The sequence below is a fragment of the Zophobas morio genome, unplaced genomic scaffold, assembly GCF_036711695.1.
Source record: "Zophobas morio isolate AGI-343-1 ecotype UQ-CSIRO unplaced genomic scaffold, CSIRO_AGI_Zmor_V1 ptg000010l, whole genome shotgun sequence".
Classification (NCBI taxonomy): domain Eukaryota; kingdom Metazoa; phylum Arthropoda; class Insecta; order Coleoptera; family Tenebrionidae; genus Zophobas; species Zophobas morio.
Window position 1 is genome coordinate 3487987 of NW_026972115.1, and position 14087 is coordinate 3502073.

General features: G+C 28.2%; 1 protein-coding gene across 1 annotated transcript in view; it reads left to right on the forward strand.

The window, feature by feature from the left end:
• The window catches only part of LOC135126165 (VPS35 endosomal protein-sorting factor-like), a 35293-nt gene that overhangs the window by 19011 nt on the left and 2195 nt on the right, over positions 1 to 14087 (forward strand). The window contains exons 10-12 of the mRNA XM_064052005.1: positions 9292 to 9435; positions 9481 to 9807; positions 9856 to 10336. Coding sequence (XP_063908075.1) covers positions 9292 to 9435; positions 9481 to 9807; positions 9856 to 10336 — 952 coding nt within the window. The remainder of the gene's footprint in view (positions 1 to 9291; positions 9436 to 9480; positions 9808 to 9855; positions 10337 to 14087) is intronic.

Sequence of the window (14087 nt, forward strand, 5' to 3'; positions counted from 1 at the left end):
ATTAACGGAAAATCTAGAAGCTAAAAATTGAAAAATTAAAATATCTATCGAAAAATTGAAAAACCGAGAAATCGAAACATCAAAAAATGGAAAAATTGAAGAACCGAAACATTGCAAAATCCCAGAACTGAAATACTGAAAAACTGAAAAATGGAAGGAAAAGTGAAAATTCGAAAAAGTGAAAAAATTCAAAACTGAAATCTTGAAAAACTGAAAAATGGAAAGAAAATTGAAGAATCGGAAAAGTGAAAAAATCCAAAACTGAACAGAAATCGAAAAATTGAAAAATCACAATTGAAGAAAGAAATATTGAAAAATCTAAAAATTGGACACTGAAAAATTGAAAAATTTTAAAGCTTTATGACTGAAAATTGGAAAAATCACAAATTTTAACAATCGAAAAAACTTGAAAAATCAAAAAATCGAGAACTCGAAAAGTCGAAAAACCCAAAAAATCGATTAATAATAATTTAGAAATCGAAATAGCTCAAAATTGAAAAATTAAAAACTGAAACATTGAAAAAATCTAAAAATTGGACATTGAAAAACTGGAAAATTTTAAAGCTTCATGACTGAAAATTGGAAAAATCACAAATTTTAACAATCGAAAAAACTTGAAAAATCAAAAAATCGAGAACTCGAAAAGTCGAAAAACCCAAAAAATCGATTAATAATAATTTAGAAATCGAAATAGCTTAAAATTGAAAAATTAAAAACTGAAACATTGAAAAAATCTAAAAATTGGACATTGAAAAATTGGAAAATTTTAAAGCTTCATGACTGAAAATTGGAAAAATCACAAATTTTAACAATCGAAAACTTGAAAAATCAAAAAATCGAGAACTCGAAAAGTCGAAAAACCCAAAAAATCGATTAATAATAATTTAGAAATCGAAATAGCTCAAAATTGAAAAATTAAAAACTGAAACATTGAAAAAATTTTTAAAATTGGACATTGAAAAACTGGAAAATTTTAAAGATTCATGACTGAAAATTGGAAAAATCACAAATTTTAACAATCGAAAACTTGAAATCGATAACTCGAAAAGCCGAAAAACCCAAAAAATCGAAAATTTAGAAACGTCAAAAAATGATAAATAAAAAAATTTTAAAATCGAAACATTGGAGAATCGACGAATTGAAATATCCCAAAATTGAAAAATCGAAAAATTGAAGAATCGAAGAACTGAGAAACCGCTGAATTGAAAAATTCCGAAATAGAAATGACGAAAAACTGGGACATCGAAAAACTGATATAAAACTGAAAAACTAAAACATCGAGAAACAACACAGAGATTGAGGAATCGAGAATTCGAAAAGCCGAGAAATCAAAAAATCGAAAAATTTAGAAATCGAAATAGCCCAAAATTGGAAAATTGAAAACTGAAATATTGAAAAATCATAAAATTGGAAGTTGAAAAACTGAAAAATCGAAAAACTGCAACATTTAGGTAAAAGTTTAGTAACAATCAAAACATTGAAAAACCGAAAAATTAAAGAACTTGAAAAATGAAAAAATCGAGAACTCGAAAAGTCGAAAAACCCTTTAATCGAAAATTTAGAAACGTCAAAAATTGAAAAATCGGAAAATTTGATCCAAAAATTGAAAAATCGCGAAATTGAAAAATGACGAAAAATTGGGAAATCCAAAAAGTGAAAAATTGAGAAATTAAAACATCGAGGAACGACACACTAAAGATCAAGCAATCGAGAGTTCAAAAATCCGAGAAATCAAAAAATCGAAAAATATGTATTAAAAAATCTAAAAACTGAAAAATCGGAAAATTGAAACCTAAAACTGAAAAATCGTGAAATTGAAAAATGACGAATATTTGGGAAATCCAAAAATTGCTAAAACATCGAGAAACGACATACTAAACATCAAGAAATCGAGAATTCAAAAAGTCGAGAAATCAAAAAATCTAAAAATTTTAAATCGCAACAGTCCATAATTGAAAAATTAAAAACTGAAACATTGAAAAATCGAAAAATTAGACAGTTGAAAACCGGAAAAACCGAAAAACCGAAAAATTTAAAAGTTTAATAATTGAAAAATGGAAAAATCACAAATTTTAACGATCGAAAAATTGAAAAACCGGAAAATCAAAAAATCGAGAGCTCGAAAAGTCGAAAAACCCAGAAAGTCGATTATTCCAGAAATTGAGAAACCGAGAAATCAAAAAATCCAGAAACGTCAACAACTGAAAAATCAAAAATTTTTAAAATCGAAAAATTGGAAAATCGACAAATTGAAATATCCCGAAATTGAAAAATTCAAGAATAAAAAAACGGAAAAATCCCAAAATCTAAAAATTAAAAATCGAAATACGTATTAAAAAAATCTAAAATCTGAAAAATCGGAAAATTGAAAAACGACGAAAGTTTGGGAAATCCAAAAATTGAAAAATTGGAATATAAAATATTGAAAAATCGAAAAATTGGGCAGTTGGAGACCTGAAAAATGAAAAACCGAAAAATTTGGAAGGTTAATAACTGAAAAATGGAAAAATCGCACTTAAAAAATAAAAAAAATCGAGAACTCGAAAAGTCGAAAAACCCAGAAAATCAATTAATCCAGAAACTAAGAAGACGAAAAATCGAAAATTTAGAAACGTCAAAAATTAAAAAAATCAAAAAAAATTAAAATCTACGATATTAAAAAATTGAAGAATAAAAAAACTAAAAAATCCGAAAATCAAAAAATTAAAGATCGAAGTATGTATAAAAAAAATCTAAAAATTGAAAAATCGGAAAATTGAAGAATCGAAAAACTGAGAAATCGCAAATTGAAAAATTCCGAAAAAGAAATGACGAAAAATTGGGAAATCGAAAAATTAACAAATTGAAGAACCAAGACATCGAGAAACGACACATCAAAAGATCGAGAAATCAAAAAATCGAAAAATTTAGAAATTGAAATACATATTTGCCTTTTTTTCTATTCTTGTAAAGAAATAAATATTTTGCAGTTAAACTCCGCCCTTTGGTTCACGCCGAATAAAAAAAGATCATCACAATGGAGATAGGGTGGGTGGGCGGGCTTATATTTTGTCTTTTTTTGAATATGTGTAGACATGAAACTTAAAACATGTTTAAAATGTACCATTTTAATCATGTTCTAAGTTTCTTATTATGAAAACATGGCCATGTATATTAAGAAAAAAAAAGACAAAATATAAGAAATAGAGAAATGGGAAAATCAAAAAATCAGTTAATCGAAAAATTGAAAAATCGAAAAATTTAGAAACGTCAAAAATTGAAAACTGAAAAATAAAAAAATTTAAAAATCGTAAAACTGAAATATCGGAAAATTGAGTAATCGAAAAATGAAGAAATTCGAGAAACCGAAAATATGAAGAATCGAGACATCGAAGAATCGATAAATTGAAAAATCCCAATAGTAATATGTCGAAAAATTGGGAAATCGAAATCGAGCAAAACTGAAGTATCGTAAAGTTAATAAATTGAAAAACTGAAAATTTTTGAAAAAAAAAATCGTATCAAAAACTAAAAAATCGAGAAATTGAACAATCTTAAAATTAAACAATTTAAAAATTGAAGAATTGGGTAACCAAAAAATCTAAACCGAGAACTTGAAAAATCGAATAATCGAGAAGTCAAAACATCAAGGAAAACAAAAAAATTAACGGAAAATCTAGAACCTAAAAATTGAAAAATTAAAATATCTATCGAAAAATTGAAAACCCGAGAAATCGAAACATCAAAAAATGGAAAAATTGAAGAACCGAAACATTGCAAAATCCCAGAACTGAAATACTGAAAAACTGAAAAATGGAAGGAAAATTGAAAATTCGAAAAAGTGAAAAAATTCAAAACTGAAATCTTGAAAAACTGAAAAATGGAAAGAAAATTGAAGAATCGGAAAAGTGAAAAAATCCAAAACTGAAACATCGAAAAATTCAGAAATCTAAAAATTGGACATTGAAAAATTGAAAAATTTTAAAGCTTTATGACTGAAAAATGGAAAAATCACGAATTTTAACAATCGAAAAAACTTGAAAAATCAAAAAATCGAGAACTCGAAAAGTCGAAAAACCCAAAAAATCGATTAATAATAATTTAGAAATCGAAATAGCTCAAAATTGAAAAATTAAAAACTGAAACATTGAAAAAATCTAAAAATTGGACATTGAAAAACTGGAAAATTTTAAAGCTTGACTGAAAATTGGAAAAATCACAAATTTTAACAATCGAAAAAACTTGAAAAATAAAAAAATCGAGAACTCGAAAAGTCGAAAAACCCAAAAAATCGATTAATAATAATTTAGAAATCGAAATAGCTCAAAATTGAAAAATTAAAAACTGAAACATTGAAAAAATCTAAAAATTGGACATTGAAAAACTGGAAAATTTTAAAGCTTCATAACTGAAAATTGGAAAAATCACAAATTTTAACAATCGAAAACTTGAAAAATCAAAAAATCGATCGATAACTCGAAAAGTCCAAAAACCCAAAAAATCGAAAATTTAGAAACGTCAAAAAATGATAAATAAAAAAATTTTAAAATCGAAACATTGGAGAATCGACGAATTGAAATATCCCAAAATTGAAAAATCGAAAAATTGAAGAATCGAAGAACTGAGAAACCGCTGAATTGAAAAATTCCGAAATAGAAATGACGAAAAATTGGGACATCGAAAAACTGATATAAAACTGAAAAACTAAAACATCGAGAAACAACACAGAGATTGAGGAATCGAGAATTCGAAAAGCCGAGAAATCAAAAAATCGAAAAATTTAGAAATCGAAATAGCCCAAAATTGGAAAATTGAAAACTGAAATATTGAAAAATCATAAAATTGGAAGTTGAAAAACTGAAAAATCGAAAAACTGCAACATTTAGGTAAAAGTTTAGTAACAATCAAAAAATTCAAAAACCGAAAAATTAAAGAACTTGAAAAATGAAAAAATCGAGAACTCGAAAAGTCGAAAAACCCAAAAAATCGAAAATTTAGAAACGTCAAAAATTGAAAAATCGGAAAATTTGATCCAAAAACTGAAAAATCGCGAAATTGAAAAATGACGAAAATTTGGGAAATCCAAAAATTGCTAAAACATCGAGAAACGACATACTAAACATCAAGAAATCGAGAATTCAAAAAGTCGAAAAATTTTAAATCGCAACAGTCCATAATTGAAAAATTAAAAACTGAAACATTGAAAAATCGAAAAATTAGACAGTTGAAAACCGAAAAAATCGCAAAACCGAAAAATTTAAAAGTTCAATAATTGAAAAATGAAAAATCACAAATTTTAACAATCGAAAAATTGAAAAACCGGAAAATCAAAAAATCGAGAGCTCGAAAAGTCAAAAAACCCAGAAAGTCGATTATTCCAGAAATTGAGAAACCGAGAAATCAAAAATCCAGAAACGTCAAAAACTGAAAAATCAAAAATTTTTAAAATCGAAAAATTTCAAAATCGAGAAATTGAAATATCCCGAAATTGAAAAATTCAAGAATAAAAAAACTGAAAAATCCCAAAATCTAAAAATTAAAAATCGAAATATGTATTAAAAAAATCTAAAAACTGAAAAATCGGAAAATTGAAAAACGACGAAAATTTGGAAAATCCAAAAATTGAAAAATTGGAATATAAAATATTGAAAAATCGAAAAATTGGGCAGTTGAAAACCTGAAAAACGAAAAACCGAAAAATTTGGAAGGTTAATAACTGAAAAATGGAAAAATCGCACTTAAAAAATAAAAAAATCGAGAACTCGAAAAGTCGAAAAACCCAGAAAATCAATTAATCCAGAAACTGAGAAGACGAAAAATCGAAAATTTAGAAACGTCAAAAATTAAAAAATCAAAAAAATTTAAAATCTACGATATTAAAAAATTGAAGAATAAAAAAACTAAAAAATCCGAAAATCAAAAAATTAAAAATCGAAGTATGGATAAAAAAAATCTAAAAATTGAAAAATCGGAAAATTGAAGAATCGAAAAACTGAGAAATCGCAAATTGAAAAATTCCGAAAAAGAAATGACGAAAAATTGGGAAATCGAAAAATTAACAAATTGAAGAACCAAGACATCGAGAAACGACACATCAAAAGATCGAGAAATCAAAAAATCGAAAAATTTAGAAATTGAAATACATATTTGCCTTTTTTTCTATTCTTGTAAAGAAATAAATATTTTGCAGTTAAACTCCGCCCCTTTGGTTCAGGCCGAATGAAAAAAGATCATCACAATGGAGATAGAGTGGGTGGGCGGGCTTATATTTTGTCTTTTTTTGAATATGTGTAGACTTCTTTTCACAACATGAAACTTAAAACATGTTTAAAAATGTACCATTTTAATCATGTTCTAAGTTTCTTATTATGAAAACATGGCCATGTATATTAAGAAAAAAAAAGACAAAATATAAGAAATAGAGAAACGGGAAAATCAAAAAATCAGTTAATCGAAAAATTGAAAAATCGAAAAATTTAGAAACGTCAAAAATTGAAAACTGAAAAATAAAAAAATTTAAAAATCGTAAAACTGAAATATCGGAAAATTGAGTAATCGAAAAATGAAGAAATTCGAGAAACCGAAAATATGAAGAATCGACAAATCGAAGAATCGATAAATTGAAAAATCCCAATAGTAATATGTCGAAAAATTGAGAAATCGAAATCGAGCAAAACTGATGTATCGTAAAGTTAATAAATTGAAAAACTGAAAATTTTTGAAAAAATCAAAAACTAAAAAATCGGGAAATTTAACAATCAAAAAATCAAAACATTGAAATCCCAGTAAGTTGATAAATAGGAAAATTTAAAAAACAAGAATTTTAAAAATCCAAGAATTGAACAACAAAAAAAATCCAAGCCTGAAAACTCGAGAACTCAATACATCAAAGAAATCAAAAAATCTAAAATTTAAAAATTCGACAAATTGAAAAATCATGGAACTGAAAAATCGAAGTCGAGATAGTGAGAAATCTAAAAACCTAAAACTTTAAAAACTGAAAAATTAAAATATCGAAAAATTTAAAAACCGAGAAAACACAATATCAAAAATTTGAAAAATTGAAGAAACGAAATATTGCAAAATTCCAAAGCTGAAATATTGAAAAACCTAAAAATGGAAGAAAAATTAAAGAATCGAAACAGTGAAAAAATCCCAAACTGAAACATTGAAAAATTGAGAAATGGAGAAATGGGAAAATCAAAAAAATTGGTCCAAAGAGTTTAGACAGTACTTCCCTCGTTATCGGAAACGTGACGACTGCATGCCTATTATGTTTTTTTTTCACATTAGATTTCAAAGAATTCGGTTTTGTGGTTTTTGTTGATTAAATCAATAAAATAAATTTGCGCATTTATTAAATTTTTTGAGTCACCCTGTATATCCGAATCCAAAAAATATGAATGGAATGATAAATTACAAGAAGAGACTCATCATATTTTGTACATTTTAAATAGGATTATACGGCAAACTTTTGAGTTGACGTCATCAATTTTTTCGAGAAGATAACCAAATATATTTTGACTAAAAATTTATTATGCGCTTTATAACCTTAAAACAATTGCAAGATTTCAAAGTATTGGGTTCTGTAGTTCCTGATTAACTCAATAAAATAAATTTACGCATTCATTAATTTTTGGGGCCATCCTGTATATGCAAATCCAAAAACGTGAATGGATTGATGAATCACAAGAAGAGACTCATCATATTTTATACAATTTAGATAGGATTTATTCAGCAAAATTTTGGGGTGGCGTCATCCATTTTTTAGGAGAGATGAGCAAATATATTTTGATCAAAAATTCACCATGCTTATGATAGATTTAAAACATTTTCAAGATTTCAAAGCATTCGGTTTTGTAGTTCCTGATAAAATTAATAAAATAAGTTTGCGCATTCATTAAATTTTTTGAGTCACCCTATATATCCGAATCCAAAAAATATGATAAATTACAAGAAGAGACCCATCATATTTTGTACATTTTAGATAGGATTTATTCAGCAAAATCTTGAGATGACGTCATCAATTGTTTACAGGGGATAAGTAAATATATTGTGATTAAAACGGTCCTGGTTTAATAACAAAAAAATATTGTTCATCTATGAAACAAGAAATATGTAAAAAGATGGCAGATAAACTTGGCAGATTTTACTTTGGCGCATTATCGCCCGAAATAATTGATTCAAGAAGAAAGAGGAACCTGCCTTTGCGAGAGATTTTTTTAAAATAAATAAACTTTTTTCTATTTTTTTTATGTACTTTAATAATTTATTAGGAGTACATTTTTCATCACCAAGACTTGCATATTTTTATTATAAATATATTTTGAAAATGATCTCTCGGCAAATGAAAACATCTACGAACACTTTTTTCGAGTAAACAATGAAGGGAGAAGTTACTGGGCGTAGGGCTTTTTTAAAACACCTCCTTTCTGGGATAAGTAGTAGATACACTTAGCTACTTATACGTGTTAAACAACAGCTGTATTTTATATATTTTTTATTATTATTATAAATATGTTTATTAGTTTTATTAATTAACAAAGCAAAATATATATTATCAATAATATTACAATGAATTTTTAGTAATCATGTGTATTGAATTCAGGATCCTGAGTGAAGTAAAAATATTATAGTTCCCCAGTTTTAATTCGGTTTTATGATAGTACCTCATTGCGTAAAAGTTAAATTCCTTAACAATAGATTACTACGGCCGGTCCTGGCGGCTTGTTATAAAGCTGAGTTCCTTGCCATAAATTAGAAAAATCAGCCGAGAACTCTAACAATCAGCATATGGTAGACAAGGCGATAAGGGTTTTACCTGGAAAGTCGCTTCCGTAAATTTTAGTGGCGCTCCTATCGGCAAAGTACTGAACTAACTGCTCAAATTCTGTCGAATTGATACCCATTTTTTTCAATAATTGTTAGTTTTTGTTAAAAACTCTGCTAACCAATAGATCATTAATTTTCCTCTGATATTCCTATTAAAATTATTCGACGTATTTTGCATTAATTTGTGATATATTTTGATTTTAATAAACACATTATTATTTAAACAAATTGTACCACTAACAAATATTTAATGACTCTGCGCTCTGTAAAAAGTGATGCTTTATCCATGTGCGAATTTTCAAGCGATTCTATGATGGTTATGACTCAAAAAACTTGAAAAGAAAACATACAATGGTGCTTTTTTTACGATATTTTCAGTTTGATGTATGATACATCTATATTAATATCATTTTTTCATACAAAAAACCAAAAAAATATTATACCTCGTCTAGCGAGTCCCCTTAAGTAATATATTTTCAGCATCGAGAAATCAACACCATTCTTGGCGACATAATCGAGCACATAGCGCCCGACCGAAGCTACGAACAATACTACAACCAACTAAAATATATAGTCGAAAACATAGTTCACAACATCCAGGACTTTGAGGCCTTGCTTGTCATGGTAAGTTCGCTTCCACCCCGACACACTTAACCCTAGCGCCTCCAGGACAACTTCCTCCCCTTGATCGACCTCTTCCAAGAAGAGTCCGCACGAGTCGAAGTCTGTAAAAAAATCCTCATCGGAAGCAACATCAGCGTGCACGTAGTCAACGACCCCGTCGTCGTCAACGCCCTCATGTTCCTCTGCTCCACGTTGCACGACTCCGTCAACGCGCTCACCCCCGACGACGAGTACAGACAAATCGGCGACATTTTGTGCCACGTTATCAAGGTTATAGACTACGGCCGCGATTTCGAGCAGCAGTTGACGTTCTACGTGGAAGCCAGAGGCATGTTCTCGAACATCGACATAGTGTTCGTGCAGCTGGTCCAGGTAAGAATGGCTTAAAAAATGACTTATTAATCTGACTTAACATTTAAGTGTGTCAACGCCCTCTCTGTCAAGACGCGACAAATCGTCAAAGGGGCCCACACGAGGAAGACCGGGGACTTCGTGCGGGCGTGCGCAGCCTACTGCTTTATTACGATACCGTCGATCAAGTCGGTGAAGCATCGCTTGAGGTTGTACTTGCTGTCGGGCCAGGTGGCGCTGTTTAACCAGTGTTTGGGGCAAGCGGATGCTTGTTTTAAGGCTGGGGTTAGCACGATTTCGGAGATACAGAGTGAGAAGGCGCAGTTCCCGGAGGCTGAGTTGGTGCCTTATGTTAAGCAGTTTTTGTCGATTTTGTTAGTGGTGCCTGATAACCCCGACTGTAGCGTCTTGAATTTGACTAGGTCTATGCTGAATGTGCTGCAGGGGTACAGTTGGGATAATACCGCCTCGTTGATTAGCATTTATTTGAGTGTTATTGACATGTTGAGCGTGATGGCGCAGGAATGGTACCCGTATCACATCGACAAAGGTAAAATTTGTGCTCAGTCTAGTTTTTGTACGTCTGTGGTTTGTGGTTTGCACTGATAGATTAATATAGATGCGACATACAGGCTGATTTTGAAAAACCACCCTTATTGACATTGGGGTCCTCAAGCGCCAAATTTAAATAGTCGATGCCAATAAAAAAACTTGTTTCACTACAACTGCTCGACTCTAAGCGTTCAGAAGCGATTTGGTTGATTTTGACTATAATATAGTTGTTTGGTCGGTTTTTATGACGACTAAGTGAATATTTTTGGTACATATTTAGATGATTTTACATATTTTGTTTAACTAAGAATTGATTCTTTATTTGTGTTTTATACTAGCAAAACGTCTTAAACTAAGAATATTGTTGAAATCGTAATAACCTAATGGATTTTTTTCGGGAAAATGTTTTGGAAACACTATGTTCTATTTTGTATGAATTTTTAAATGTTTTTAGTGACAATTTTTGTGGTTGTTTTCGATACACTGTATGATATTAACTGTGAGAAAAAAAATGAAAAATTAAAATAATCGAAAAATCGAAAAACCGAGAAATCGAAAAATCAAAAAATTAAGAAATCGTGGGGTGGAAAAGTCGAACAATTAAGAATCCGAAATACGTCAAAATCGAAATTTAAAAATCGAGCAATTTGTAAATTGAGAAATTGAGAGATTGAAAAATCGAAAAATAGAGAAATCGACAAACAAAAAGTTAAAAGTTGAAAAATTGGAAAAGCGGAAAAATCAAAAAACGAAAAAATGGAAAACTGGAAAAACTGAGAAACCGAAATGGCCCAAAATAAAAAATTGAAAAACTGATAAATCGAAAACCTAAACAATCAAGTCTCGATAAATCGGGAATGAAATTTAACACATCGAAAAATTGAAAAGCAGAACATCTAAAACCAGTAAGTCGAAAAATCAAAAGATTAAGAAATATTGAACAATTAAAATATCAAAAGATTGAAAAATCTAAAATTTAAAAATCCAAAAATTGAAAAATCGAAAAATCAAAAAGTGAAGTCGAAAAATAGAAACCTTAGAAAATCGAAAAATTGAAAAATCAAAAACCTGAAAAATCAAAAATTAAAGAACTGAAGAACAGGAAAATCGAAACATCGATTAATTGAAAAATCGAAAAATTGAGTTTATGAAAGTCAAATTTGAAAATTTAAAAATCGAAAATTTGACAAAATGACAATTGAAAAACAGAAAATCTAAAACCGGAAAGTCGAAAAATCAAAAGATTAAGAAATCGAAACATTTGAAAAATTCGAAAACTTGAAAAATTCAAACATCGAAGAATTGTTCATTTTTTGGTCGTCTTTTTTTCATTTTTTGCGTTTTTTGTACCCTCTTTTGTCGCTTGATTTCTCGTTTTTTTTTTGTCATTTTTCCCCCTATATTGCGTTTTTTGTCGTTTTTCTGTTGTTTTTTTGTTGCTCTGTGTTGGAGGTTTTTTTTTGTTGCATTTTTTTAGTTTGTTTTATTTTTCGTATTTGTATGTGCTTTTAATGTTTCCTTTTTTGTTATTGTTTATTTTATGTTCTTATTTTGCTTTTTTTGATATTTTTTTCACATTTTTGCGGTGTCTTTTTTTGTTGCTTTTTTTATCACGTTTTTTGTCGCATATTTTTTTTGTCAACTTTTTTTGTGTTTCTTGTTTCATTTTGTCGTTTTTTTAGTTCCCTTATTTTTCACTTTTTCTCATTTTTTTGTCATTATTTGTGCCTTTTATTCCTTTTTTTTTTGTTGTTTTTTGTATTTGTTTGTCACTTGATTGCATCCTTTCTTTGGTTTTGGTTTTTGACGTCTGTTCATTTTTTCTTTGGCTTTTTAGCCTCTTTTTATGGATGTTTATGTATTTTTTAGCTTTTTTTTTCAGTGTTCGTATTTTTTTGTCGCTTTCTTTATTGTTTTTTCTTTATTCAATTTTTTTTTGTAATTTTTTAGTCCCCTTATTTTCCGCGTTTTGTTGCTTTTTCGTCATTTGCTTCTTTTACTTTTTTGTTTTGGATATTTGTATGCCTTTTTAGTTGTCTTTTCTTGGTCACTTTTTTAATTTCTTTTTGTCGCTTCATTTCTTGCCTTTTTTGTCGAGGTTTTAACGTCTTTTTCGTTTTGTCTCTCCTTTTTGTCCTCTTCTTTTCTCATTTTCTGCCTTTTATGTCGTTTTTCCGTTGCTTTTTTGTAGTCCTTTTTGTCGCTTTATTTCTAGTATTTTTTTGTCGAATTTTTGACGTCTTTGAAAAATTCGAAAACATGAAAAATGGAAATATCGAAGAAAAAATGAAAAATCGCGAAATCGAAAAATCAAAAATTTTAAATATTGAAAAATTAAAATATCAAAAAACTGAAAAATCTATAATTTAAAAGTTGAAAAATTGAAAAAACGACAATTGAAAACAGAAAATCTAAAACCGGGAAGTCGAAAAATCGAAAGATTAAGGAATCGAAACATTTGAAAAATTAAAATATGGAAGAGCTGAAATGAAAAATCGAGAAATCGAAAAATCTAAAATTTTAAATATTGAAAAATTAAAATACCAAAAAATTGAGAAATCTAAAATTTAAAAATCGAAAAAGTAAAAAGTCGACACATCGAAAAATCCAGAAGTCAAAAATGGAAAAGTCGAAGAACAGAAATATTGAAAAATTCCAAAACTGAAATATGGAAAAACTGAAAAATGAAAGAAAAACTGACGAATCGAAAAACTGAAAAATCCCAAAACTGAGAACCTAAAGAATCCAAAAATTGAGAAATCGAAAAATCAAAAAAGTGAAGTCGAAATATCGAAACCTTGAAAAAATCGAAAAATTTAAAAATCAAAAACCTGCAAAATCGTAAGATCGAAAAATTTAATAATAAGTAAACTGAAAAATCCTAAAACTGAAATGTCCAAAAACTGAGAAATTAAAAAATTGAAAAAATGAGAAATCTAAAAATAAAAAAAGTGAAGTTCGAATCCTGAAAAAATTGAAAAACCAAAAAACCTGAAAAACCAATTAATAGAAAAATCGACAAATAAAGAGTTTATAAAAGTCAAAAATTGAAAAATCGAAAATTTGACAAAACCGGGAAGTCGAAAAATCAAAAGATTAAGAAATCGAAACATTTGAAAACTTGAAAAATTGAAATACTGAACTGAAAAATCGAGAATTCGAAAAATCTAAAATTTTAGAAATTAAAAAATCTAAAAATTGAAAAATCGAAAAAGTAAAATAATCGACACATCGAAAAATCCAGGAGTCAAAAATCGAAATATTGAAAAGTCCCAAAACTGAGATATCGAACAACTGAAAAATAAAAGAAAAACTGAGAACCTAAAAAGTCGAAAAATTCAGCAATCGAAAAATCCAAAAAGTGAAGTCGAAAAATCGAAACCTTAAAAAACCTAAAAAATGAAAAATCGAAAAATTAAAGAATTGAACAGCAATATCGAAACCTTCGAAAGTCAAGAAATGGGAAAATAAAAACATCGATTAATTGTAAAATCGAAAAGTTGAAAGTTTATGAAAGTCAAATTTGAAAAATTGAAAAATCGAGAAGCTGGAAAAACGACAATTGAAAAACAGAAAATCTAAAACCGGGAAGTCGAAAAATCGAAAGATTAAGAAATCGAAACATTTGAAAAATTCGAAAACATGAAAAACGGAAATATCAAAGAAGAAATGAAAAATCGCGAAATCGAAAAATCTAAAATTTTAAATATTGAAAAATTAAAATATCAAAAAACTGAAAAATCTAAAAT